Source organism: Bemisia tabaci, chromosome 8, assembly GCF_918797505.1.
Source record: "Bemisia tabaci chromosome 8, PGI_BMITA_v3".
NCBI lineage: Eukaryota > Metazoa > Arthropoda > Insecta > Hemiptera > Aleyrodidae > Bemisia > Bemisia tabaci.
Window position 1 is genome coordinate 2,933,969 of NC_092800.1, and position 27,980 is coordinate 2,961,948.

Here is a 27,980-nt window from a genome sequence, read left to right on the forward strand (position 1 = left end):
TGCACGAAGAAAATTCTGCAAACACTTCAAGGAGTGATGCCAATTTGTCCGTCTTTAAAAAATGACATAGAGGCGGAGATTTTCAGACACCGCAAACGAGATATCGACGGTGAAACTACCAAACCACGTATCTCGGTTTGCGACGTCGCAGACTTCCTGTCATACTTTATTTTTTAAATAAAAAGCTACTTAACGTCCAGTCTTGAAAATTTCCGTGATTTTTCCTCTTCGTGCGGAGAAAATTCTGTGAAAATTTCAAGGAATGATATTGATTTGGTCTACTTCAAAAAAATAAAATGTGAGCGGAGATTTTTAAACACCGCAAACGAGATACGTGGTTTGGTAGTTTCACCGTCGATATATGATTGCGGACTCATGCCGTCGATAAAGAATATTCTGCCAAAGGAGAGAAAAAATTAAGATAGTTTCAAATGAATTTCGTTGAGTGTGTCAGGGAGTCTACTTCTGCAACGTCGCAAAAGGAGATCCATGGGCTCACACTTCGGTCATCGATTCGTGTATATCTCGTTCAAAAGTTGATCGCCAAACTCCAGTTGTGTGAATATGTTAATAGATCAATTTCGATACATCAAATAGGTGAGATTGTGTCAATGTCGATTGGTTCAACATGTAAACATAGCCTCAAAAGTCAATCGAGTAATCTGAGGAAATGGGGTTTTTCTGATAGATTTTTGATTCTTATGAGTACTAAATGCCATCGCAAGGTGAAATAGTTAGGAATTTTCTCATTTTCAGCTTTTCCGACCAAAATCCTGAAAGTTTTGTTTGAGGTCATGTTCTATTGTTTTGAACCAAACGATACATCGCACCACTATCGAAAACGATCTATTTATTACGTAAAATTTTGGAGTACGCTTCCGCCGTAAATTTATCATACACGGCGATTTCTATGACGACAAACGCCTCAGGTAGCCGAAGTATCAGCTGATCGAAAAAAAGCGCCCTGAAAATCGCACATCTCTTGACGGGACGAACACCGATCTTGCAAAGGGGGCAAGAGACGCGGGACCCGCCGCGCGATCCCTCTATTTTCCCCAAAGATTACTAAGGACTCCAGATACCGCATTGGAATAAAAAGCGGTCCCCTAGTCCCCTGCAGCTCCAGGGTAGGCAACCTGTTCAGCGGCATGCCATACTTCGAGCTAACGAATATACTGTTTGCCGTGTGTTTGACCGGTTTCGCCGTGCTGTGCTAAGTTTGGTTGAAGATTCACAGTATTAACTTTTCTTATGTTTTAAATCGTAAAAAAAATGCCGAAAAATACCAAAAAAACAAAAAAAAAATTAATGGAAATATCTCTGCTCAATTTTCTGAGTCCATTTACCATGACTAGTGACTAAAATGAACAATTTTCGCAATTTGCCGTTCATAAGCTGCACATTTGAAGTGCAATTTACAATGCACTTCCATTACAGGTGGGCTAAAGTATGGCATACCGCTACACAGGTTGCCTACCCTGGCGCTGCAGGCGACTGGGGGGCCGCTTCTTTCCTACGGCAAATATACGGTGTGCGGTATCTGGAGTCCTTAGTAATCTTTGATTTTCCCGGCCATCAGGCGACCGGGACGGTCAAGCCGGTACCACCCGCTGAATTTTGACCCAAAAGATCGGGCTCACGGAATTATATATTGTGATGATGATGATGATGATGATGATGATGATGATACATCAAACAAACGAGGAGTAACGAAAAGAAAATTTAAATTTTGACAGATTTCAGAATCATTGGTGGTTTAATTATTCGATCTAACAATTATTTACAAATAATAACTTAAGCCTTATCCTCTACATTTTTCGTGACGTTTGTAGCGAATTTCGCACTATATCTTAGATTATTTTTCATGATATGTTTACCTGAGCGGTCGTGAGTTTAAAACAATGGACGGTCTATACTGGGGGAATGGAATGTCTCAGTATTTTTAGTTAATTCATACAAATCTTGGTAGATCTCATACCCGCAAAAGTCTTCGATCCTGCGATTTTAGGTTAAAGTTAGACAAAGCATATTTCAAGAAGCAGGTGCAATTATTACAGCTAGGTATTGTTTGATTGCGTGATAAGAAATACTCGAAAAAATATTGAGTTAGAGAAAAAATGGAAAAACTAAGAAAAATAAACTAGTTACCGGTAAATTGTCCAAAGTATTAGATTACAGTAGTTGGTAGCTTGTTGAAAGATAAGCATGTTAAAGAGTCTCAGAAAATTTGGAAAACGCTGACACGTTTTGTGCATTTATATATTATTACTTAAAATTAAATGACGTCAATATCTTATTCATTGTACACTCAGAACGTTGAGAATAAAGTTGAAAGTAATTCCAATACATGCTAAAACTTAAACTATACTGTAAAAAAATCACACTAAAAATAAGTTTTTGTTTCATGATTGGTGATATCTTAAATTTGCCGCCAAGAGATATTTTCATCTCGAACCAAGCTAGTTGAATTTCTCTAGGAACAAGAAAAAAAAACTTGGGATAAGAAAAAAAGTATCTTAAACTAAGCAGTATCATTCATGATTTAAAGAAATATTTCTTGGCGACAAATTTAAGATTTCTTTTCAGTGGCGTTAAAGGAAGGTATGTACAAGCCTTTACATTAGAAAAGCATACTTATATATATTACAATAAATAGATTGAAAGTGGCACTTTTTCGTGGTACCAGCGCCTAGTTGCAATTAAATCAAAATGTACATATTATTGCCTCGTTGCCTGGTTATTCAGTCCACCTTTTACAATTAGGAACTAAAATTTCAGGCTTATACGTAAAAATACTTATGTGCATCGGGAAACTAGTAATACATACGTTGTTTGTAAACTGAGCCAGAAATTGTAGGTCCTAGTTTACTGTTAATTGCAAAATATAATTTAATTGTAACTGTCGGTTGTAGTTCTCGTGCTTAGTGGTCTCCGAATGTCTCCAATGCCATTTGAGGGGCATGGAAGAAAAGGCGCATAAAAGGAGTTTCTTAACAAATTGAAAAACGCCGTATTAACATTCAAGAGTTGCCAAATATCCCCAGATACACACGAAATTTTGAGGTAAAAAATTGTATTTTCCCTTGCAATTTTCAGATATTTTTTATTAAATTGTGTACAAAATTGTCTGAAAAATTTGAGATAAAAATGTACAACATTCTCCTTGAAGATGCGTATATTATCGGAGGAAATTTGGCAACGCCTGAAAGCTCATACTGTCATGCTAAGGAATAACGCCGTGTGGACATTCGAGAGTTGCCAACTTTTCTTCGGTAAAATTATTTTTGAGGAAAGTTATGACAGTTTTTCCTTGGAATTTTCAGGAACTTTAGGTCAAATTGCGAACAGAATTATCTGAAAAATCAGTACGGAAATATTCATAAGTTCACCAGGGAATTCGTGCTTTATCAAAGGAAACTTGGTAAACCTAAAGGTTCATACGGCGTTCTTCCTTAGCGCGGCAACATACCGACCAACGGTGTAAGTCGGCAATCACATATCTCGTTTGCAGTGTCTGAAAATCTCCGCCTCTAAGTTATTTTTTTCAATGGAGAACAAATTGACAGCATGCCTTGAAAATTTTGCAGAATTTTCTTCGCACAGGGAAGAAAAATCACGGAGGTTTTAAAGAATTGCCGTTGAGTAGTTTTCCGCTAAAAATATAAAGTATGACAGGAAGTCTGCGACGTCGCAAACCGAGTTATGTGATCGCCGACTTACAACGTGGATTTTTCCTTAGCACGGGAGCTTTGTCTCTGTTACAAGCTCTACTTGCGTCTAATGGTGTATCTTCAAAGCGCGACTCAGGTCGAAGTTCCTGAAGAAGACGAAGGACAGAAGGAGCAAAGCCAGGAGAGCGTTGGGGACGGTGAGTTGGGGGCCGGCGTTGCAGACGACTTTGACTTCGGTGAAGCTGAGGTTCTGCCTGTGGAGGAACTCGTGGAGGGTGTTGCTGAGGATCGGGAAGTAGTTGTGGGTCTTCTCCCGGACGAGGAGGACGCTCATCTGGGTGCTGTTGCGGAAGCAGAGGGTGAGAACCATGTGGTCGCGCACCGCCCGCAGGATCTGCGCCGTCCCTGTGATCCGATAGTCCGGGCCCATGAACAGATCCCCTGCAAAAACAACCCAACTTAATGAACGGAATCCCGAAGAAAGTCGTAGAATGGGCTTCTCCTCCAGTTGTTAAAAATGGACGTATTTCTGCCAAACGAAATGGAGATGTTGCATGTGTGAGGAATTTGCGATTTGACTGTTGATTCTTAGGTAAAAGTTCGCGAGAAACACGATGGTCCCACTGGTTTTCTCTGAAATGAACTCCCAAGCTCGTAAAAAGCTCTCAAGTTGGGGCCAAAATGGAGGGGATATCCCACGTTACCCTGAGAGTCCACCTCTACATCAAGACAAACTCTCCATGCAAAGATAGGGAGCAGTTTGTTGTGTTTTCAGTTTTGGAGTCCCCAAATAAAGTGGCAGCCCTGTCAATGTATTTGCTCCCCGTCTTTGCATGGAGAGTTCGTCTTGATGTAGAGGTGGACTCTCAGGGTAGAGTGGGATATCCCCTCCATTTTGGCCTCAACTTGAGAGCTTTTTTTGAACTTGGAAGATGATTCCAGAGAAAACCAGTGGGACCATCGTGTTTCTCGCGAACTTTTACATAAGAATCAACAGTCAAATCGCAAATTCCTCACACATGCAACATCTCCATTTTAGACACCGAAAAAATAGTTATATTCGCAGGGCTCCTGCACTTCTTTTGTAACAGTTACAGAAGCTTCTGTTATGAGGACAGAGTACTCTGTTCCCACGACCGAAATTCTGTTCTCACAACAGAAACATTCTGTAAGTGTTACAAAGAATCTGCAGGAGCCTTGTGAACAGAAGGCTCTGTCGTTGTATTTTTTTCTGTGTGGAAAAGATGGAGTGTGCTCATGGTTAGCTGCACAAGAAACAATATTAAAGAGGGCGTGATTTCCTTTGGGGAAATGGGAAAGCGGGATTTTACATTCTGTCAAACGGAACTACGTGCCAACTGAATGCGACACTCATGAGCCATGGGCATGCCACACAAGCGTTGTGGACAGGGCTCATGAGTTCAAGACTCTCAGGCGGAGCCGATTTGGTGAACAACAATCATTGTTGAAAGTCGTAGGTGGCAATACGGCCCTCGGGTTTCAAACCCTCAAAACTTGTTTTCAATTGGTACACGAACTTTATGTCCCTTTTTTTACGTCCACAGACTTTTCGTCCATAATTTTTACGCCCACAGTTCTAAAGCCCACACTATTGTTAAGTCCATTACTTAAGCGTCCACTAAGTTAAGTCCACAAATGTAAAGTTCACTAAAATCAAATTCAAGCGTCATATTTTAGTCCGTGTGTAAAATTATATTGACAATATCGAAATGAGAAAATTAAGAGAGAATGAGGTGCTGTTATCGTAACTCCTATTTTAAATGAAAGGTTAATTTCTTCTTTTGATTCATCTTTTCAAATTGTCTTTGGTAAATACTTGGTTTCATTTCTATTTCCGATATTAAATATGCCTTAAATGTACATTCTTTTTTTTTTTTTTAACGAAATCGATTACTTCATTTTAAAAACATTTACTTTTTTAAAACGCGGTAAATATTTGTAAAACCTTTTCCAAGCAATGGCATCGACATGAATCTCAATGAGCCGTAGTTGTGATGAAAGACACTATACAAAAATTAATAAAAGAGGAAAAAAAACTAAGAAGCACGCAATTTTTTGTTTTTTACTTATTTGTACATCGACCTCCTTGAGTCAAATACGTCCAATTTTGAGCGTTTGGTTGCGCTTACACCACGCTGCAGCACGGTAAAAGCCCAAAACATAAAAGAATAATTACAAAAAACACATTATATTTTCCAGTAGTATATATTTCTTTTTCATCAGTTTAAAAGGGAATAATCAATGCAGAGAGTGCAAACATTTCAAAATCATGAGTTGAAAAACGCTGACTCCGCGAGTTTAAATATTAGAGCCTAACACAGAGCGGAGCGGCGTGTTAGCAGCGCAGAACGCGCACTGGCGCCTACAAACCCAACGGGATACTTCACGCATTGCGCAATGCGTGAAGTATCCTGTTAGGTTTGTAGGCGCCTATGCGCGTGCCACGCTGGTTGCCTGCCGCGCCGCAACGCAACGCTTTAGCTTTAAGCAACTATTTCGCGTCAGAGGCGTTGCACAGTAATTGAAGGCGCACGAAATAACTAGTTAAAGAGGACTTTCAATTTTTACTGCATCTGTCACTGAAAAATGTTTAATTTGGCATTGGAGCGTTTCCTAGGCTCCCGCTTTGGTTTTCATCTTATCATATCCGTACAGTGTACACATGAACATATGTTTTTAACTGCTCTTAGAGTCTGTTCTCTTTCATGACTTGATTCATGAATGAAATGTTTTTAAGAATGAAGGTAGTAGTAGTATGCATTTATTTTTGAGGTGGTTCCTGTCATTTAAATGAGAAGAAAAGAATGTGGACATAACTTGTCCACAATTTGGACAATTTTGGACATATTCATGGTTGGACATTAAATCATGTGGACTTAATAAAGACTGGACTTAACGCTTAGTGGACATAAATAGCGGTGGGCATTTATTTAATGGACGAAAGGTAGGTGGACATAAAGTCCTGGAAGCCATCCGAGAGTTGTCAAATTTCCGTCGATAAGACATGTATTTTTGACGATATTTATGCACATTTTTCTTTTAAATTTTCAGATATTTAAGATTCAATTGCGTAAAAAATACGTAGAAAATTTTGGGGAAAAATGTTTACAATTTTCCCAGTAAATTCGGTTTTTATCGAAGGAAACTTTGCAACCTCTGAAGGCTCATACGGCGTTCTTTATTAGCATGACAGAATTGGACTCATCATCAGTGCAGCGCAGCCTCCTGTATTGAGATTATCCAGTTTTCTGGATTTTAACGCACGTTGGCCACATTTCCAACGTACTCGCTATAGCATTTATCTCACTATTCTACGGACAGCTTATGTATACCCTGTCAAAAATCGAGGAATGAAATTTGGACGTATTTCTATCAAACAGAACTGCATGTGAGCAGGTGAGAAATATGGGGTGTGTTCTAGAAATCTGCATGAGAAACAATGTAAAAGAGGGCGTGATTCCTTTTGAAGAATTGAAAAAGCGGGATATTACATTCAATCAAACAAAACTATGTGCCAACTGAATGCGAGACTCATGAGCCGCGGGCATGGCAAGAGAGCGTTGTGGACAGAGCTCATGAGTTAAAGCTCCCCCTCGCTCCCGGGATTCATCATTGCCGCTGACGTCATCGGCGCTTTATTATTCTCATTCACGCTTACGGCCAGGGAACTAGCAAGCACACCCCATATTTCTCACCGGCACTTAGGTCTGTTTCATAGAAATACGTCCATTTGGTGCTAAAGTTTTTAAGGCGCCCAAAACCCTGAGTGATATGAATACGAGGTGAAATTCACACCATAAAAGCGTACGACCATCCGCAAAGTGTGAATTCCGCTCCGTAATAGTGTGAGTCACTTCGGAAGGATAATAGATTCCGCTTCGCAAGTAACCCAGTGTAGATAACGATAAAGCACAAAAACATAGCCCGAATATACGAATAAAGAAGGAGATTTAATTAAAATATCGGTAAACAATATTTTAATTAAATCTCCTTCTTTATCCCGCTTCGCATTTATATCATTCGGGGCTTTTGGGCGCTACATAGACGCCGTGCAGAGGATCGAATAAATTAGAGAGGTCGGACATGAAATTTTCTGCTAGAACTGCAAATGTTGATGTTTATTTCGTCACATTTTTAATTTGAAAGAGTGTTCCTTTTTGCGAGGAAACCAATGGAACCACTTTCAGAACCTCAAGGTCTGTATAAACTGAGTTATAAGCGTTTGAGGTTTCCAAATTTTGTCCGACCTCTTCTACTGACTCGATCCACTGTGCGCCGCCACAGAATTTCACTACAAATATCTGACACCGCAATCACACGTTGAATGTGGGAGCTGAATGTGGCTTGAATGTGGAAGTCATCGGCCTGACGCCTGAATTTTGCGCGTCACGCGCAAAATTCAGCAACGATTCTCAGCAACCATCGGACCAATTTTGAATTCGTCTGAACTACTCGAGTAGATTCGATACACATCTGGATGAAAATAACTCGAATTTGCTAAATTTCAGCCGTTGGGCGATGACTGTTGACTTCCACATTCAGGTGCTAAATTCAGCGTCTGATTGCGGCATGAGAGTGTACCCTTTGAAAAATGATAGGGAGTCAGGAGTTGGTATGATATCTGTATTTAACTGACCTCTACTGAACTTACTGTCTGATTCGAAAGTGGTCCAGAATCCGGGCTCGAGGTTTTTGTTGGGGATGATGAAGTTGTAGGTGTTGATGTCGTCTTTGTCGCTCCAGATGAGGGTGACCCTGTCGTCGGAGGAGGACTGGAAGTGGAGGACCGGGCAGGTTTTCGGGGAGTGCCGCATCTGGTACGAGTAGACTTGCGACTCGTACGGCTTCCTGTAGCCTCCCGAATGGTCCACTATCTCCATCGCGTACCATAGACCCAGAACCTAGAGCATGAAACACAAACTTCAGTTTCCAATCGTACATTCCGTAGATACCGATTTTCGCGCAAATCCATTGACAAACAATCGGTGTCAATTTTCGGCCATCTTGAATTTTAACCGAACGCCATTTTGAAACGGTTTGAGATATTGACTTCTGGTTCACCCGAAAAGTTTCCTTTTTTGATGCTCTTTCGAACAAGGTACAACAAAAGGGGTCTTCTTAATTGAAAAAATAATTGGTTTCCATCCCCCCTCCCCCCTAAGGATTCCCCGGAAAATTTTAGGGGGCCAGAAAGTAGCTCCCTTTGACCTAAGAACATCCCCCAAGTTTCAAATCTTTGCCTCGATTAGGTAAAAATTTAGAGGGGATGGAAAGGACTTATGGATCACCCTGTATATCGCACGAATTTCGCCATATATATTGTGAAGTCAATTTCTTATATATTGCACGATTTTCGCCACATATTTTGGAGTCATACATACATACGAGTCGCTGTTATAGCGCTCTTTGGCGCTTTGCGACACCTAATCGCCACAAAGCTCGGTCTTCCCACAGGTTATCAGGGAGTTGACACTCCCTCATCTCACTTAACACCCCCTGTCGCCAACCTCTCACTGGGCGTCCCCTACGCCTCCTCCCAGGAGGAACCCAATCAAGCATCTTTTTTGGCAGCCTCTCTTCCGTCATCCTATTGACATGACCATACCAAACAAGTTGTTTGGTCATGACGTCGAACACGATTTTGGAGTCGATTTACTAAATATTGACACATTTCTTGTATATTGCGACAATTTCGTATATATATTTCAAAATTTCATATATATCTTGAATATTTCATATATTACACCATTTCTTATATATTGCCAACATTCGTATCTTTAGTTACAAACGGCCCTTCATAGTGACACCTCACTGGCAGCATAGAACGGAGCATTGTGAGTTCACACCTAGTGCTATCGCGCCTTCAATTTTGCAGATGCAGCACGGACACCCATCATGTACGAATAGTTGTATCTCTGCGCCGTCATCAACGCGCCTCCTTTTACCCTGCTCTATGTCCATACTGTGTTTGTTTCAGTTTGTCTTATTTGCATTTGTAACACAGACATCCAGAAAGCACGAATAGTTGTGTCTCTGCGCCGTCTTTCCATTTGCTCTATTTCCATTTTGTGTTTGTTTCGTTTGTCTCATTTGTAGTGGTGCTTCAATGGCTACGTGAGCAACAAAGCCGAAAATCGGATGTGCCCCAATAATCAATTATCATTTTGAAAAGACAAAAATGTTAGTGGTGCCTCAAGCGAATAAAAGGGTGCACGTCTAAAAATTGACTGTAGTGTCTCTTCTGAGAGAAAGACCCATGGGGGATGAGGAAGGGGGGGGGGTGATAAAGCGTCTCTATGTTACCAAAAAGGTGAAAATTTCGAAGAAAATAATTGTTTACCGATTTAAAAAAAAAATTATGTACAGGTATTTTAACACATGACAAAAGTTCGAGAGCTATTTTGATTCCCTCACTTAATGAAGTTCATCACCCGTTTTCGGAAACTATGATCGAGAAGAATTTTGAATGCCTCAAAGCTAAATTTACGACGGAGAGTGACCAATTTTCAGCGTAATAGCGAAAGCCAAAATACGTGTTGCCGCATTTTGGTCATCGTTATTCTCATTTGATGAGGAAAAATGTCGCAACGTTGGCTCGGCCATAGGTGGTTGTTGCTCAGCGCGGCAGTACATCACCCGGCCACCGGTAGCAGCACTGGGCGTTCAGCGCAGGTGTATAATAATACATGTGTCGGGCGTCGTTACGCCGCGGAATGGTAATTGGCCGCTCTCGTCCATTTTAGTGGCGGGGCGCGAGCGATCGATTATCGATATCGCCTCATTTGAAGCTGTGGTAAAGAATCGATTATAAAGCTATACTCTGCTAATCGATCCTCTTCCATACGTTTAAATGACGGATGAATCGATATATCGCAAAGCACGCCACGCCACCAGTCCATTTTGGCCGCCGCGCGATCAAGAGTTAAATTTACAGATTATAAATTATTCAAATTAGCGTGAAATCTAAACGGAACAATTGCCGCACGGTAATTCGTGCCTCATGTTGCAACCAGAGTGAGGATTGGGGGGGGGTAAGGGGAGGGGGGGGGTGCTTTGCAGCCCTCTCTCATGGCTCCCGTTGAGGGTTCGCTCGCTGATGCAGTATTTCATCACCCTGACTGGCCGTTCCAGATTTTATGACGGAACCCTGTTCTGCGCCCAATAACTTATTCGAGTTTATTAATTTCTTCACGGTGGGTTGGCAACCGTGGCTCGCCTATCCTTTGACCTGGCCTCGTGGGATTCTGCCTTTTTCTCGTTGAAGAACAACGGGTTGAAATTTGCATTGATTACGACAAAGAATTCAGACGCCATTTTTTTAAATTTTTTTAGAACAGGAGGGCTCGTTGTTTTTGCGGTATCTTTGTTGGGAGAGTATTTTCGCCGGGATAATTCGACCATATTTTGCAATTAGGAACTAAAATATTTTTTTTAGTTTCGAAACAACGTATGCACCATCAGTTTCCTACGCATCACAGTAAGGAAAAGTAACTAAAATTTTGTGTTAATATGGGAAGTAAAACATGAAGTAATACAATTTGTTGGTTAATTTTTTTTGTTTTTTTAGATAGTTTTCCCTGTGTCCAATTGACCAATCTCTGTGTTGAAGTGACCAAGAAACCAAGTGGAAGAAACAAGGGTGTCATTATACCGCGGTGGATGACGTCATGTACCTAATTTTTCATGCGCGATACCTCAGTTAATAATATAAGACGTAAAGTTGCTGTTTGGACAGATCTTATTACTTTTCGCTGATGTACAAGAGTCAAGCACCAAAACACGCTTCTGTAACCCGGCGCATCTTATCCATTGACATAAACCCGTCATCTTGTGCCTTGTAAAACTCTTGAAACGGAACAATGGCGGTTTTCGTATGAAGATTTTCGGCAAAAAATGATTAATCATTTGCTAGTATCATTTCGAACTTCATTTAGATCAAATTGGCGTGTTCACTCACAACCAGTCCAAAAATCAAGTTTGTGTATTACGCATTACACGAAACAAACGACTCAAAGATATGTTCTTTAAAAATGGGACCACGCCACGTAGATTTTCAATAGGACTGCATTCTGCAATTAGGAACTTCAGTTTCTAGCTCACAGATAAACGCACTCATCTGCGTAGGTACTCCAATGGCGTAAACATCATTTCTACACTGAGCTGGAAATATAGAAGTTCCATATTTCAAAATGTGGTCCGACTCATGTCCAGCCTTACCATCACAGGATTAAATACCAATCCGGATAGGGGCAGCACTAGTGGCGTGGCTTGAATTACGATGTATCGATTGTTCTGCCATTAAAACCTATTGTAAAGAATCGATTATTAAGGTGTTCGCTGCGAACACCCTGTTTATCGATCCTTTCCCATAGGTTTAAATGGCATAAAAATCGATGCATCGCAAAGCACGCCACACTGTCAGAAAAAAAGGCGTGAGTTTCACACTTCGGCGGAGAACATACGGAACCAGTTCCGTCCGCGTGAGAATTCCTTGAGTGAAAAATCGAGGGTTGAGTCTAGTCACTTTTAACTGTTGATTCTCATCCTTTCTCCGCCATCGCAGCACGCCGCACGGGATGGTGCTTTCGTCGCCGAGGATTGACTCTAGTCCCGCTTGGGATGATGCTCAACCCGCGAGGATTGATTCTCAACCCGCGGAGGATTGATTCTCAACCCGCGGATGATTGATTTTCAACCCGCGGAGTATTGATTCTCGACCCGCGAGGATTGATTATCAACCCGCGAGGATTGATTCTCAACTCGCGAGGATTAATTCTATTGTGGTATTATTTTGGATGATTTATTTGAAATTATCCAAAGTTCTACTCAAATGAAGAACAGTGAACTGAAAGTGTGTCTCGGCAATCTTTAACCTAGGTTTTGTGAAGTGTTTGTGATCACCAGAAGACCAGAACCATGCAGCTGTTGCTGAAAACTAAGTTCGAAAAAACTATGAAATATATGGAAGTGTGCAACGTTGCAAACGGAGATACGTGGTTTCGCACTTTGATTATCGATATGCAGCTCCTGAAAAATCTGTATGATTTCGCATCTCTGTACCCACTGAACATTCGGTTAGACTTTACAAAGAAACTGTAACTTAGGATTTGTAATTGCATCTTTTCTTCCTCAATAAGAATAATAAATTGGACGTATTTCTGCCAAACGGAACTATGTGCATTAAGACATGAGCTCTGAGACCCATAAGAATATATGCATAACAGGGCTCACGTCATAATGCACATAGTTCTGTTTGGCAGATATTCGTCCAAATATAATCAATTTGAACTTGATATTGCTGATGCGGTTTCTTTCCAATCGTTAACTAGGAGGTTGCAAAAAGCACTAAGATTACGCAGAACAAGCACTGGAACATGCATTGCAAGGTAAAAAAAAATTGTAAGAGTTCAAATCTGCCTACTTTAAATCGGCTATATAGATGATGATGCAGGATATCATACCTGTTCTCAAGAATTCAAATATGATCTCCTCCTGGGTAGGCTGATCGGTTACGTTTAAAACTATATATTTCATAGTTTCTTCGAACTTAGTTTTCAGCAACAGCTGCATGGTTCTGGTCTTCTGGTAATCACAAACACTTCACAAAACCTGGGTTAAAGATTGCCGAGACACACTTTCAGTTCACTGTTCTTCATTTGAGTAGAACTTTGGATATAAATTATCCAAAATAATACCACAATGAAATTAAGCTTAATGGCAAATAATCGAGACAAAAACGGATACTTACAGCCACCGACCGCGCTCGCGATTAAACTGGCGCGACGAAATGACCGTTACAAATTCCTTCTAGAAGATCTTCGCTTCCCCTTTCGGAGGGGGAATCGCAGGAACGGAGGGGCCCGTGAACCCCGTGGCATGGATGAGACTCAACCGTTGTGGGTTGACACTAAGACCTCAGCGGACGAGCTTGTGAGCTGGAGAAAGAATTTGCTATCTTCAAACCTTTCGGGTTGTTTTTCAACGCTGTAGTGATGTAGCTCAAACTGCAAAGATTGATTCGCATGCCGTCCTAAATTCTCAATCCTTTTCTCACTCCGTAATTCTAACTCCGACTCCGAAATTTTTAACAGTGCATGCCACTGGCCGGTACCGGTCTGTATCCAAACTCTTGGGACACTTGTCTTAAGGGTCTTCGTGGCAAGCTTTCAGCAAGCTGATGATTGAAATTAATAGACAACAGGAGACAAAGTGAAAACGGAGCGATCCTATTAGTTGGAACGGGCGGTTGCTATAGACTGTGGAGGAAACCGATGAGCTAACTATACGTCTTTCATGGGTCGCCGTTAGTCAGTCTATGATTGGACTGCATTTCGCAACTAGGAACTACAATTTCTAGCCCGTGAGTAAAAACATTCACGTACATGGGAAAACCAATACCACTTACACTGAAAAAAAGGTGCTTGGCTCAAGCCTGATATTTCTTGAATTTGCCGCTACGAATTTCTTTTATCTTGATTTAAGCTGAATTTTTCTGGATAAAAAAAAATAATACTTGGGTTAAGCGAAAAAGTCGTTTCTATTAAACAGCAAAATTCTTGATTTAAGAAAAAATACTTCTTGGCGGCAAATTTAAGATTCTTTTTTTTTCAGTGTACGTCTTTTCAAACCCAAGCCAGATATTGTAATTCCACATTATAAAATGAGTCCAATTACGAGTACTTACCGCCTTTATTCATTGTAACCACCCGCTTCACCAATAGAATCGCTCCATTTTACCTTTGTCATCTTGTCCATCACGTTGTAAATACATTCCAATATCAGCCGCTTGTGTCTATACTTTTTCTATATATAAAAGCACACTACTCGTTGCGAAAATGTGGTGAAAATAAAAGAAACTTCTCTGATGTATGTCTTACCATTTGCAGATCGAGATACTTTTGTCCTCTGACACTCGGACAGTAGTTATTATCGCTCACGTACTGATGACTGTATCCATATCCGTAAGCAATTTTCAGAATGAAAACTAAAGCGACGCAACTTTTGTCAGTTTTCATTTTGTCAAGGTATCTTCCAAGTTCCTCTCCGCTTTCACCTACTCTTCCTCTTCTTGCCTAATAATTGCTCTTCGGCCTGAAATGTTTTAAAAGAAGTGATGAATCAAGACGCAAATTAGTAACGAACGGATAACCAGTTATATAAATGTCGTAAAAATTGTACGTAAGGATTTCAGGACGAAGAACTCATGAAACATAGAAAACGAAAGAAGGCGCTTGGATTATCTTTTCGTTCTTAAAAGTAGGGCATGGCCTATTGGAATCTCGACTCATTTCAGTAAGTTTCCAGATCGTGGCCACGCTGGATCGTTCTCTAACGAGTTTATAACAAAGTAACACAGAGAGAAATTTTAACACTAAAGTTTGGTTAATCCGGGAAGTAAAACACAAAATAATCCTAGTCTTCGGTCGACAATTTCAAGAGAAAATGCCAGCTAGTTTTCTTGAGGATATTTAATAAAAAACGAGCGGTGAATACCGCCGTCGCAATTGATGCATTTTCCCGGTCCCTCCTCAGTTTTCTGCGGTAAACTCACTGCAAACTGTACCAAAATCAACGCAAAATTTACGTTGGTTTGCGTTCCACTTCCAATATGAACCAAAAATAACGCCAAAACGCAAATATTTTTATTAGAGAAGATTGATCCAAAGAGGAGAGACAATTTGTGGCGAAATAGTTCAGAAATTCCCGTACTTCGCATGTCGTCACCTTCCGGCTGAAGTAGCGACATGCGACGTTTCAAAATTTCTGCCGCCATTTTCTTTTTCTTTTTTTTTGCAGAGAAATGGTTGGTTGAATCTATTGGAAAATTTCACTGAATTTTATCGGCAGCACAAAGAAAATTCAGTGAAATTTTCGGTCAGCTTTTTGAACAGTTTCTCTGTAAAAAAACAAAATGCGGAAATGTTGAAATGTCGCAAGGCGCTTGTGACGCTTTGGCCGGAGGGTGACAATGTGTCGGCAAAGCAGTTATTTTTGGCCCGAATCGTGGCAGGAAAAGATCATCTCGAGCCCGCTGCCGTGCTAAGGAAAAACGCCGCATGAACACCCAGGCGTTGCCAAAGTTCCTCTGATGAGGTACGATTTTATTTGGGAAATTGTAAATATTTTTCTTCCAATTTTTTAGACTATTTTGTTCGCAATTCAATCTAAAATATCTGAAAATTTTAAGGGGAATATATGCAAAAATTCGTTCAAAAATACATGTTTTATCCGAGGAAATTTGGCAACTCGCGAATGTTCATACGGCGTTTTTCCTTAGCACGGCAGCCCGGGCGTCGACGTTGACATTACCGTCACCCCGAGGCGCGGCAAGTCGAGCGGGGGGTGATTAAAACAAGAAAGCGACGACTTTGCCTATAGTGCAGGGGCACACCGCGGATCCTGCTGGAGGGGGAGGGGGAGGGGTATTGGGGCGGGACGGACTCGGGAAACAGCGAGTAGGTATATCATCATCGCGGAGGGCAGATGCTATTCGTTGGGATGCGTCATTTTGAAACTGAGGATGGTGGCGCACCGCGACGCCGCGAGTCGATAAGTGCTTCGCTCTGGTGAGTGGAAATGGAATTACTCCTTTCGCCATCGCGCCCCATTCGCTCCTCATCTCTTGCCTCACCTGGGCTTGCTGTTCGCGCTTTGCTCGCGTGGCCGCCCTGGAATGCTGGATTTTCTAGGGCCGGATTTACATTTTTAGCGCTCTAGGCTAAACTTAGGGTGGCGCCCTTAAAAGTAGGCGCTCTCATAGGGGGGGGGGGGTGTCCCCCAGGAGCCCCTACCCTCCAGATCAGAAGGAGGATGTTAGGTATCAAGAAAATGTTCAAATTCACCTTTGAAAAAACAAAATTTTAAACAGTTTTGAGGTACGTTTACGTTTGCAAGTTGGTTTTGGAAAATGGAAAGTAACGAAAGACTCGTTAAATTAAAAAAAAAAAAATTCTCAAAGATTTTGCGCCCTTCAGAATGTTGCGCCCTAGGCTACAGCCTATGTAGCCTATTGGTAAATCCGGCCCTGGCCGATTTTCCCTCGAGAAATCGGGGTTCCTAGCGGTCTAGAAAACCTGACAAGTCAGGGAATTTACGGAGACCTGGAATTGTCGGGGGTTTCTCAAGAAAAGTTGGGGAATTCTCAGGAAAAGTTGGGGGACTCTCGGAAAAAGTCAGAGGATATCCAGGGCGGTCCAGGAAACGCACGTGTGAGAGCGAAACGTCGCCCCTCAGACATAAAGGCGTATCTCCATTCCCACATGAGCTCTTTCCCTCATTAAACTCTACGCTTACCAGGGCTCACTTGGAAATTAAGATACGCCGTTAGGTAAGACAGAGACAGTGGAGAGCTGAGAGCGTCGACCTATATTCAATTGATGGAGGAATAATTAGACGGAAAGAAGTGGGGGGGGGAGGGAGGAAGGAGGATGTTTTGAGATCCATCGTATCTCGTATTCTCGTACGTAGAAGAGATCCGAGTGTGGGAGCTTTTAATTAGTCACTAAGATGATACGCTTTTCTAGGTCAGTGTCAAAGGACTCGCATTTTATGTCCTCCTCACATCCGTTTAGTGTCCGTTCATCCTTCCTCCTTACACTGAAAAAAGGTTGGTAGAATTTACCATTCCTTCACGCTGTGTTTCGCACAGCGTGAAGGAGTGGTAAATGCTATCAATCTTCAAGTCGATTCTACCGGAGGAATGGTTATCTGTACCAGTGTACCTATAGTAACGTTTACCTTTCTTCTGGAAGAATTGACTCTGAATTGACGCTGTGTGAAGCACAGCGTGAAGGAATGATAATTTGTACCAATCTTTTTTCCGTGTACTTTCAGGCAAAATAAATGCTCTCAAAATGACGTCTTGGGCCTCTTGCACGATTTTTTTTATTGCTTGTATCGAAAACACTAAGGACCCTGATGTCACAGGAATTTTCCCGGCGTTTTTTTTTTACCACAGGAAACCCCCCAAAACCAACTTTTATAACCGCCCCAGAATTCGTATTTTCGAAGCGGTCTTTTTTACGCGGAAACGGACCCGATACTTTCGTGACGTCACAGTACATGACAAACCTGGCCTCTTCATCGTATACAATGTATACTTCCCCGCACGAGGATTTGGCAACCGCTTGATGAAGAGACCTGGTTTGTCATGAACCGTGACGTCACTGGTGTACCGGGTCTGTTCCCGAGTTGAAACGACTGTCTTGTATGGTTCGATTCCTTTAACACAATTTTTTTTGAGTTTGAGAGATGATTTCAAGATTTTTTTTTGGCACCATCGATCTTTTCGCGCAATCAGCCATCGAAATCCCCGCGCTTTGCAAAACGCCCATCGAAGTATGGAAAGAGAGTCAATAACGGACTACATTTTGCAATAAGGAACTAATATTTTTTCTGACCTATTTTAGGAGCGACATATCGACGGTGAAACTACCAAACCACGTATCTCGGTTTGCGACGTCGCAGACTTCCTGTCATACTTTATTTTTTAAAGGAAAAACTACGTAACATCCAGTCTTGAAAATTTCTGTGATTTTTCCTCTTTGTGCGGAGAAAATTCCGTGAAAATTTCAAGGAATGATATTGATTTGGTCTACTTCAAAAAAATAAAATGTGAGCGTAGATTTTTAAACACCGCAAACGAGATACGTGGTTTGGTAGTTTCACCGTCGATATGTGCCGTTAGTTTCCCTATGTAGATAGGTGCTTTTATAAATGAGCCAGAATTGTAGTTCCTTATTGCAAAATACGGTCCATGTAGTTGATTACTAACTTAAGGTGATTCTAAAAGATGGAGGAACGATATCTGCTACAGCCTTGCGCTGTGACACGGTCTGTGTCTTTGAGAGACAAAAAGTATTGTGATATATATGAGGTGGTGCAAGAAACTGACCCATAACGTGTAGCATAGCTTTAATAAAGAGTAGAATGGTATCAAAGTTTTGAAAATTCGTTGAAAATGTACATCGGAAGCAGTGGCGTGGCGTGAATTGCGATATATCGATTGTTATACCATTTAAACCTATGAAAAAGAATCGATAGATAGGGTGTTCGCAGCGAACATCTTAATAATCGATTCTTTACCATAGGTTTAAATGGCATAACAATCGATACATCGCAATTCACGCCACGCCACTGATCGGAATCCTCCGGACGTCCTTCATTCATTAAGGAGAGATATTATAATGCCAGCTCTCTCTTATCGATTCAGTTGATCGGCGACGTCTGTTATGATAAATGTCGATATGACTTTTTAATGAATCTCCCCAAATTAGGATGTTATTCTACTCAATATTAATGCTGCTACAAGAATGAAAGATCAGTTTTTGAGGGAGGCAAGTTTAAATTTTAAAAATCTAACCTCTAATTTATTACTAATGAGTTAATTTGGGGGTATTTCAACATGCTTAACGGGTTTTCCGTAACAAGTTGATGAGGAAATATCACGTGGTGCACCAATTTTTATCTTGTCTGCGGGGCCGGATTTACTTACTTGTCGCCCATGGGCCGCCTGTATTTTGCCGCCCCCTTCTCATTCGTTTTGAAACATCAATAAGAACCATCAGGTGAACATGCCGGAGGGAAAGAAGCATATAAGACGCGTTTACTCGCGTTGGTCACATTTTTTGCGATAGCCCTGTCAACACTATTAGCAAAAGTTCACGGAACTTGGCGCGAAAGTTAAGTTCCGTGAACCTATCTCTGTATGGACAAGGCCATCCATTTATAAGAGATGAACCAAAAAATTACGAAAGAACAAACATAAATGTGGTTTAATAATTTTAACTTCTGCCGCCGCGCCGCGCCGCGCTGACCGCACTGTGTTTGACGCAATGCGTGCGTGAAGTATTCCTACAGTCTTATTACATGCGCTATGCGTTTCGGGCCGACCGCTGCTGCACGCACTGTGTTTGACGCAATGCGTGAAGTATTCATGCAGTCTTGTAGGCGCTAATATGTGTTACATGCCAACCGCGCCGCGCCGAGGCGAGGGTTTCTCCTTTTCATCTCACGTTCTCGTCATCATTGCTCTCTGCGCCGCGCCGTTCTAGGCCAAATTCCGTTCGGTTTCTCTCTTAGTCTTAACTCGACTAATTAAAGGTGCTGTCTATTGTGTCACAGAAGGACGACAAAATTAGAGATATATACTCTCAGGAAATGAGATATTTTGTCACCTTTTCTCGTTCGCAATTTTTTTTTCTGAATCCGACTTTGCCTCATTTTGCGATTTTTACATTTGAAAAAATTTCAAAATTTGCCGCCCCCTAAATTTGCCGCCGTGACCGCGGCCCATGTGGCCAGCCCTTTAATCCGGCCCTGCTTGTCTGGGGATCCATCCTCCTGTAATATCTGCACGAAATGCGATGGATTTATCACAATATTGGAAAGACTGATCGGCTGAATAAAAAATCACAGTCGATATCATCAATAAATTACTATGCCTCTTGCTGCTTCCGACGTCATAAATTCTCGGATCCTGTAGAAAGTTGGTCCCGGACGAAAGTAGACACGCGTGTTAATCATAGAGTTGAAATTCTGATGTTTCAAGCCAATGATTATTATTTTCTGTGCATATTCCAAGCGTTCAGAGCTCGGTCCATGACTCTACGATCCGCCCACGCGACCTCCTAGGTTGCCAAGTTTTGCGATAAAATGTGGATATTTTACACTGGTTTAAAAGGGGAAATGTGCTGATTTTTCAGGCTCATTTGGCAGCGACGGCGACTTCGTAACACGCCGTGGACATCTTGATTAACAAACTCTGAGACTGTGACGCGAGGTTATGCAAATTTTGAGGGAAAAAACAACACCCACGCATGAAGCTTCAATTGATGACGATGATGCGCTGCGAGCTTTACGCGTAAAAATGACGTATGTTTAACATATTTTAAAAGGGGCCTCTATCATTTTGGCATCGAGACATTCTTTCTCGGCGGAAATTGCTGTTCTATTCTGGATGATATGGGTATCCGTAAACAGCGGGACCTGCAGGCTGATTGTTGAAATTGATAGACAAAGCTATAGACAAAGGAGACAACAGGAATATGGAGGGATCCTATTGGTGGAAGCGGGTGGTTGCGATGGACATATGAGGTAGGTAATAGACTAACCAACGGCAACCCACGAGAGATCTTATGGTTCGTCCATCATTTACCTCCCTAGTCTATAAGAACCACCCGTTTCAACCAATAGTATTGCTCCATATTTCCTATGTCTTCTTTTTCTATTGCTTTGTCTATCAATTTCAACAATCAGCTCGCAGCTATGCTAGTCTCGCGTAAAAGGAATAAAGCCGTAAGTTAATGAACGTAGCATTTGCTATGGTGAATACTCATTTGCAATTAAACATTTTCCCTCGAGGATGATACGAGAGGCTTGGTGGACAGGGCGCATAACTGCACTTTTTGAAAATATTGAGATATTCATGAACTCAACTAACTCTAGTATAAAAGTATGTTCTGTGAAAAATTCACAACTGAAATTCAACTTTAAAGCATCAAAAAGTGCGTATAAACTTCTTCTTCGCCCCAGGGCTCCATGCAATTTTTAAACTTTAAACAAGTTTCTTTTATAATGACATATATTGCGCCCTTCATGTGTACTAACGGTGTGTTAAATTTTACATAAAACTTTCTGGAATTCTCGGGCAAAAATATTTGCAAGTTCTCTTGCGATGAAATCCAAACAGTTGACCCCAAGTACATTTTGCCGCGTTCGAATGTCTACGAAGCCATGCGACAAACGGAATCTCTTTGGAAAGATATTACGGAAAAAGCAGTCTCATAGCATACGGTATGAATAACGCCGTATGAATGCAATGAGTGACACATTTTGCTATCGCAAGCGAAAAAAATTAAATGCGCTGCCGCTTTTTTAGTAGCCACGTGCGGATGCAACTATTCGTGTTCTCGGGATAGCCGTGTTGCATACACAAAAAATTGCAGGCGCTCTGGTTTTCCTAGGCATGATATATGGCTCAATTCTTAAGGGATTCATACGTTGCGTTCACAATCGTGTTACCCATATCATCCTCAAAATTCGGACGAGTCATGTAGCTTCATAGTGGCGTTTCAAAATTATGAAAATGTTCCACTAAAAACATGTCCACTAAGTCATTGCGGTTGTCAGTAACGCAAATTACAACTATAACATTTCCGGAATTTGCACAATTTTGCAACGCTGCCGTGATGATACGCGATTCATCCGGATTTCAAGGATTTCACGAAGGCTCTGCTGATTTACTAATCGTGATTTTTTAGCCATTTTCTACAAGAAACTTGCACAGGACATACAAAGGGAGGGTCTCTCTTCCTGCCGTGCGGAGGAAGAACTTCGTAAGAACATTCGAGAGTTTCCAAATTTCCCCGGATAAAACAAGCATTTTGGACGAAATTCATGCACATTTTTCCTTGAAATTTTCAGATATTTTAGATTAAAGTGCTCACAAAATAGTCTGGAAAATTTGAAGAAAAATAATGACAACTTCCCCAATAAATTCGTATTTCATTAGATGAAAGGCGACGCCTGAGGGTTCATGCGGCGTTTTTCCTTAGTACGGCATAACCGTTGGCGACGTTTCACTACGGCCTCGAAAAGCAGAGCTTTTGATAAGCTCGGTTTTATAAAAAGCATAAATCCTCGGGATGCGGTGCCCGATTCCTTTTGAGCGAGCGTCGCACGGTGGATCGAGTCAATTAGAGAGGTAGGACATTAAATTTTTGACTAAAACCGCAAATTTTGATGTTTATTCCGTCATATTTTAAATTTCAATGTGCGTTTTAGGCAGAAAATTTTACGAGGAAACCAATGAAACCACTTTCAGAGCCTCTAAGTTTTGTATAAACGGAGTTATAAGCGTCTTAAGTTTCCAAAGTTTGTCCGACCTCTCCTACTCTGCCGTACGAGGAAAGAACGCCGTATGTACATTCGAGAGTTGCCATATTGTCCCGGATAAAAACATGTAGTTTCGAAGAAAATCATGCTTTTTTTTCCTTTAAAAGTCTCAGACGCTTTAGATAAAATTGCGAACAAAATTGTCTGAAAAATTGGGGGGAAATATTCACAATTGTTCTAAATAAATTATGTTTTTATTCACTTACTTTTCTTCCTTTTATGTTTTTATTTAAGAAAATATGGCAACGTCGGAGGGTTCATACGGCGTTCTTCCTTAGCACGGCAGTATTGACTCTATCCACTGTGCGCGGCGTTCCGGCGTCAAGTGCAGCCTAATAGAAAATTAAATGGAAGGCATCGCATTTGAGCGGAGGTAGCAGGAGACGACCTGAGCAGGTAATTTTTTCGATGGGTAATTTATGGTGTTGACTCAAGGAGCGACGCGCAGGCCGACCGCCCGGCTATCATAATTTAATCAGAGGGGATGCCGATGCCGACCCGCCAACCGAAGGTGAACCCACCTTCAGATGAGCCCCAGAACACGTATGTGTTTATACATCCCAGGGCTCATCGATTAAGGGATGCATCTTCTTTGCTTTAAGGGATGCGCATTCAAGTTGTCCGGCGACAGGTTCCCTTCCTTTTTAGCTCCGAAGTCTCGTGTGTCGAACAAATTGTGCGCCTTGTTTCAGAACAGCGTAGAGGCTATGGGATTCTTCTTGGAGATGCGCGGTTTTTTACCCTAGCCTAGCGGATTGTGCTTTTTCGGTTGCAAAAGGGATCCTGCCGCTGTTTTTTTTAACTCTGAGTGTCACGCCTCGACCGCTCTCCTCGTGTTAGGAATATGAAATTTTTGGGGTTGACTTGAACGGAATTGCAATATAAGGGTTTTATGCATCAATGAAGGCTATAGAAATGAGTGGAATACGGATTTGGGGTCGCTAAAAAATCGCGAGAATTTCACCCCGGAATCTTTCTAAAAACCGGTAAAATTCCCAAAATTTGCACGCATGACGGGCATGAGCAGGAAACCTTCCAGACGAAGAGTTAACATTTTGGAGATCCTCTTCAAAATTTTACGTACAACATGATTCGCGCAACGGAAATTACTGACATTATCTCCCATCTGAGATATCAACGTTTATATTTAGCACTGGTTACAAAAAAATTTTATTTTTCACGCACATGAAAAACCAGAGTTTACTTGTATCAAATCATGGGCTGCAAAAGTTATGGCAGGCTAACATTGAGTTTGTGATTTAACTCAAGTAGACAATGAAGGTTGCTTTTATAAGCGGGAAATTTGGATTTATGCATCGAAAAATATTAATATCTTTGCCAGGAGCTCCTTTCAGTAATTTTTGTACTAATAGTCTTCTACGTGAAATTTCGACGGGAAAGTATGTATCATACTTTGACTGCAATTTGCAACAAGGAACTAAAATTCATGGCTCATACTTAAAAATACTCCTCTGCATGGGGCAATTAAAGGCACATATCTTGTTTCTAAAATGAGTCTGAGATAAATTTTAGTTTTTCATTGCAAAATTTAGTCCAGCTCTTAAATTCGTACTTTTTCTCGAGATCTGTTATTATTACACATTGTAATTCTTAGTTCCTAACTTCTCGTCCAGTAGTCCATTGAAAACAGGGGGAGAAAAATCCAGAATGGACCATTAAACAAGGTACGAAGTTAAGCATTCCGATAGCAAAAATTTCACGTACAACACGATTTGCGCAACTAAAATTACTGAAATCAACTCCTAACCAAAATATTAACGTTTTTTGTGCATAAATTCAAACCTGCTGCTCACGAAAATGCAATGGCCTAAAAACTTCGGGATACGAAAACTTCGGGTCCCACGTACGAAGTTTTTCCCTATGTATAAGGCACGATTTGACTCACGTGGAGTTTCTTGCAAGGACCGGGCAATTCAAATTTTCCGCAATCAATGTTGTGTAAAAACTTTATTATCTTAGTTAGGAGTTGATTTCAGTAATTTTCGATGCAATAATCGTGTTCCGCGTGAAATTTGAAGTATTTCCATCAAAGAGAACTATGTGCAGGTGGGAAAGATAGGGTCTGCTCGTTAGTGCTCGGGCCATAAGAATGGATGGGAAATATAAAGCGACAGTGACGAAGCCGTCTTCACGGCTCCTCGTAGTGATCATTAACTCATGAGCCCTGTTCACAACGCTCTAGATACATGCCCGTGGCTCATGGGTGCCGCATTCAATTGGCTCACAATGGACCACTAGACAAGGTACGAATTTCAGCATTCTGATACATGTTTCTTAACCAAAATTTTACGTAGAATACGATACGCACAACAAAAATTACCGAAATTAACTCCTTACGAAGATATTTAATGATTCTTAATGCGTGAATTCAAACCACCCGCTCATGAAAACTCAATGGTCTACGTGATTCACATCGCGCGCTAAACGTTATCATGACAGTCTCTGCGATATAAAAATCTGGCAACCTCAATCTTGACGCTTTGGCTCAGTTATAGCAAATTGCTAATAGTTTGAACAACACATGATGGAAAATGAACATTGCTCGATTGAGAAGCTTGCTGAAACCGTTGTAGTGCGCGATTTGACTCACGTAGAGCTTTGAGTTTCTTGTGAGCGGGCAGTTCAAATTCCTCGTAACCAATGAGAAATAAAAACGTTAATATCTTCGTTAGGAGTTGGTTTCCGTAATTTTCGTTGTGTGAATCGTTTTTTACGTGAAATTCTGGTTAAGAAACATGTATCAGATCGCTTAAATTCGTACCTTGTCTAGTGGTCCATTCCGTTTGCTGAATTGGAAAAAGGGATTTTACGTTCTGTCAAACGGAACTATGTGCAAAGTGTATGAGCCATGGACATGTGCCTAGAGCGTTGTGAACAGGGCTCATGAGTTAATGACCACCACGAGGAGCCGACGACGGCTTCGTCACTGTCGCTTCATATTTCCCATTCATTCTTATGGCCCGAGTACTTACGAGCACACCCCATCTTTCCCACCTACACACAGTTCTGTTCGATAGAAATACGTCCAATTTTGCTTTTGGAACATGTTGTAGAATGCTTAAGTTGCTTAATGCTTAAGTTCGTACCTTGTCTATTGGTTCATCGGAGTGAGCTCCACATGCTAGAAATCGACACCGGACTTGAAGTTCCTGGGCACATGCACAGTCGAGGGCGTCAACCCTTGAAACGACGACCCCTCCGTGGAGAAAAAAACAATTGAGAAGGAAGAAACTTACGCGAAACGTGGCGGAGGTATGGAAGTAATCACACACAAAATCACCGGGAGTCGGGACGGACACGCACGTCTGGGAGGACAGGAAAAAATCCGTGGCTACGACGCCGATTACGCGAGAGGGACTATTAAAACTCATAACTGTTATCTTTGTTCATTAATTCCCTCACTTGAGAGGGGCCAGGCCCGTGTCCCTTTGTACCTCCAATTCCTCCGTAATTGACGTGGGTGGCCGCTCCTTGTCTTGGCTCCTTCTTCTGTCCTCCTTCCGCGCCGGCCAATCCGTCCCCGCGACCTCTCGTCTCCAACCTGTCCGTATCCCATCATTGCCACATCATTCCGCCCCCGAAAATAGGTCAACCATCCCAAGGGGTTGCTCCAGACCTTCCCGCACTGCCTATCGGCAGGATATCTACTAGTCCGGAATTTCCGGAAAGTCCGGAAATAGTACTGCACAGAAAAAAAAATCTCGGTGTTTTTACTAAGAAAAGGGTAAAATTACCAAGAATTCAGAGTTCTATTTGATCCCAATTTTTTCTCGGTAAAATTACCATTTATGGAATTGATAATTTTACCGAGAAATCTCGGTAAAATTATTGAACTTTCTCGGTAATTTTACTGGACCTTGGTAAAAACGCCAATATTTTTTATCGACTGTGGTAGAATTACCGAGATAAAATGGCAAAGTTACTGGGAATTGATTACCAATAAAAGTGGTATTCATACCTGAAAAACAGTAAATATACCGGGTTTTAGGCAAGCTTACCGGTCTGTCTTGTTAAAATTACCAATAATTGGTAAAAAAGTAAAATAAAAAATATTGGTAAAATATGAGATAGTAAAGGTACCAACGGACCGTGGTAAAATCGTCGAGAATTTTTTTTCAGTGTGATTTTTCTACGGCGCATACTGGACCGGGTCAATAGGAGAAGTCGGATAAACTTTGGGAACTTTAAAAGCTTATAACTCCGTTTATACAGAGCTTTGAGGTTCTGAAAGTGGTTCCATTGGTTTCCTCGTGAAATTTTCTCCCAGAGGCTTCCCTTAAAATTTAATACGTGACGAAATCAATATCAAAATTTGCAGTTTTGGTAAAAAAATTTCATGTCCGACCTCTCTCATTGACTCGATCCACTATGCGGCGGTCCGGAAGTGCTGAACAAGTGCGGGACTTCCGCAAGAAGGTCCAGAATTTCCTTCTGCATATCACGCGTGTTTTTTAATAGCCTAGAAAGTATGCAATCCCCCGCGTGTTGATTCTCAAAGTAGTATTTGCCTGTAGGATCACAACTGTATAGTTAGTTAATCTTCAAGCTACAAGCTTGAAGCTTCGATGAAATTTTGTGGCCACGTCAGTTTTGTCGCAATTCGAGAACGAAAGTTCCAAATTTTCGACATTTTTCGAATTTCGTCAAAGAGAAGTACTGAAAAATACTGCATTTAGAAGTTGAGGAGGTACTGACTTTCTCGGGAATGTACTGAAAAAGTACTGATTTTTGGCCAGCCTCTTTTAGTAGACGCTGATGAGATGGTGCACTGTGTGACAAGTGAAAGGAAAGTTAGCGTGCCTTCATAATTTTGGGTATGCAGGAGGGACATCTGTGGAGCAAGAATTGTTGTATCCCAATGTTGGTATTATCACATTTGCCAGGGGTACAGATTGGACTGCGTTTTGCAATAAAGAAGTACAGTTTCTGGCTCATAGATATGCTGCATAAGGAAGCTAATGGAGCATATCTTGTTTCTAAAATGAAGCCAGATATGGTAGTTCCTAATTGCAAAATGTAACCCAAATCGTGAGAGTGCCCTACAAATAATTTTGAAGGCTGAAAGATTTTTCCTTGCAGTGGAAACAAAGAGACTTGTAAAACTGTTTTTTTTGCATTTATATTATTATTAGAATTCTGTAATTAAATATTAAATTTTAATAGAGAATTAGACCCATCAAACTCACTTTATTCTAATTTGTGCCAAGCAGCTACGTAGCAACTCATGTGTCAGAGCCTGATCCTGTTACTTCTCCTTTCGGTATCCAAGAAGTTAAGTTTGAACTGCAGTCAGGTATTAAAGGAATGGACCACCAGACAAAGTACGAATTTATCAATTCTGATACATGTTTCTAAATAAAAATTTCACGCATA

The 27,980-nt window shown here is 41.2% G+C and overlaps 1 protein-coding gene across 3 annotated transcripts; it reads right to left on the reverse strand.

The window, feature by feature from the left end:
• Nucleotides 1-1,737: 1,737 nt before the first annotated feature.
• Nucleotides 1,738-25,993, reverse strand: LOC109032764 (uncharacterized). Of its 3 annotated transcripts, none has more exons than XM_019045048.2 (4): nt 25,844-25,993; nt 14,570-14,783; nt 8,344-8,593; nt 1,738-4,112 (listed from the first exon to the last, which is right to left on the reverse strand). In XM_019045048.2, the coding sequence occupies exons 2-4, from the start codon at nt 14,705-14,707 to the stop codon at nt 3,778-3,780; spliced, it is 723 nt and encodes a 240-aa protein (XP_018900593.1). In that variant the 5' UTR covers nt 14,708-14,783; nt 25,844-25,993; the 3' UTR covers nt 1,738-3,777. The 3 variants fall into 3 exon arrangements, with proteins under 3 accessions (XP_018900593.1, XP_018900591.1, XP_018900592.1); XM_019045046.2 differs by having other exon boundaries at nt 8,329-8,593; XM_019045047.2 differs by lacking the exon at nt 25,844-25,993 and adding an exon at nt 25,694-25,837 and having other exon boundaries at nt 8,329-8,593.
• Between the last annotated feature and the right edge of the window lie 1,987 nt (nt 25,994-27,980).

Excerpts from the sequence above, each read along its gene's own strand:
- LOC109032764 (XM_019045046.2), bottom strand. The coding sequence starts at position 14,707 with ATGAAAACTGACAAAAGTTGCGTCGCTTTAGTTTTCATTCTGAAAATT. Across the intron at positions 8,594-14,569 it reads AGTATCTCGATCTGCAAATG|GTTCTGGGTCTATGGTACGC; the intron begins GTAAGACATACA and ends TTCATGCTCTAG. Across the intron at positions 4,113-8,328 it reads AGACAGTAAGTTCAGTAGAG|GGGATCTGTTCATGGGCCCG; the intron begins GTCAGTTAAATA and ends TTGTTTTTGCAG.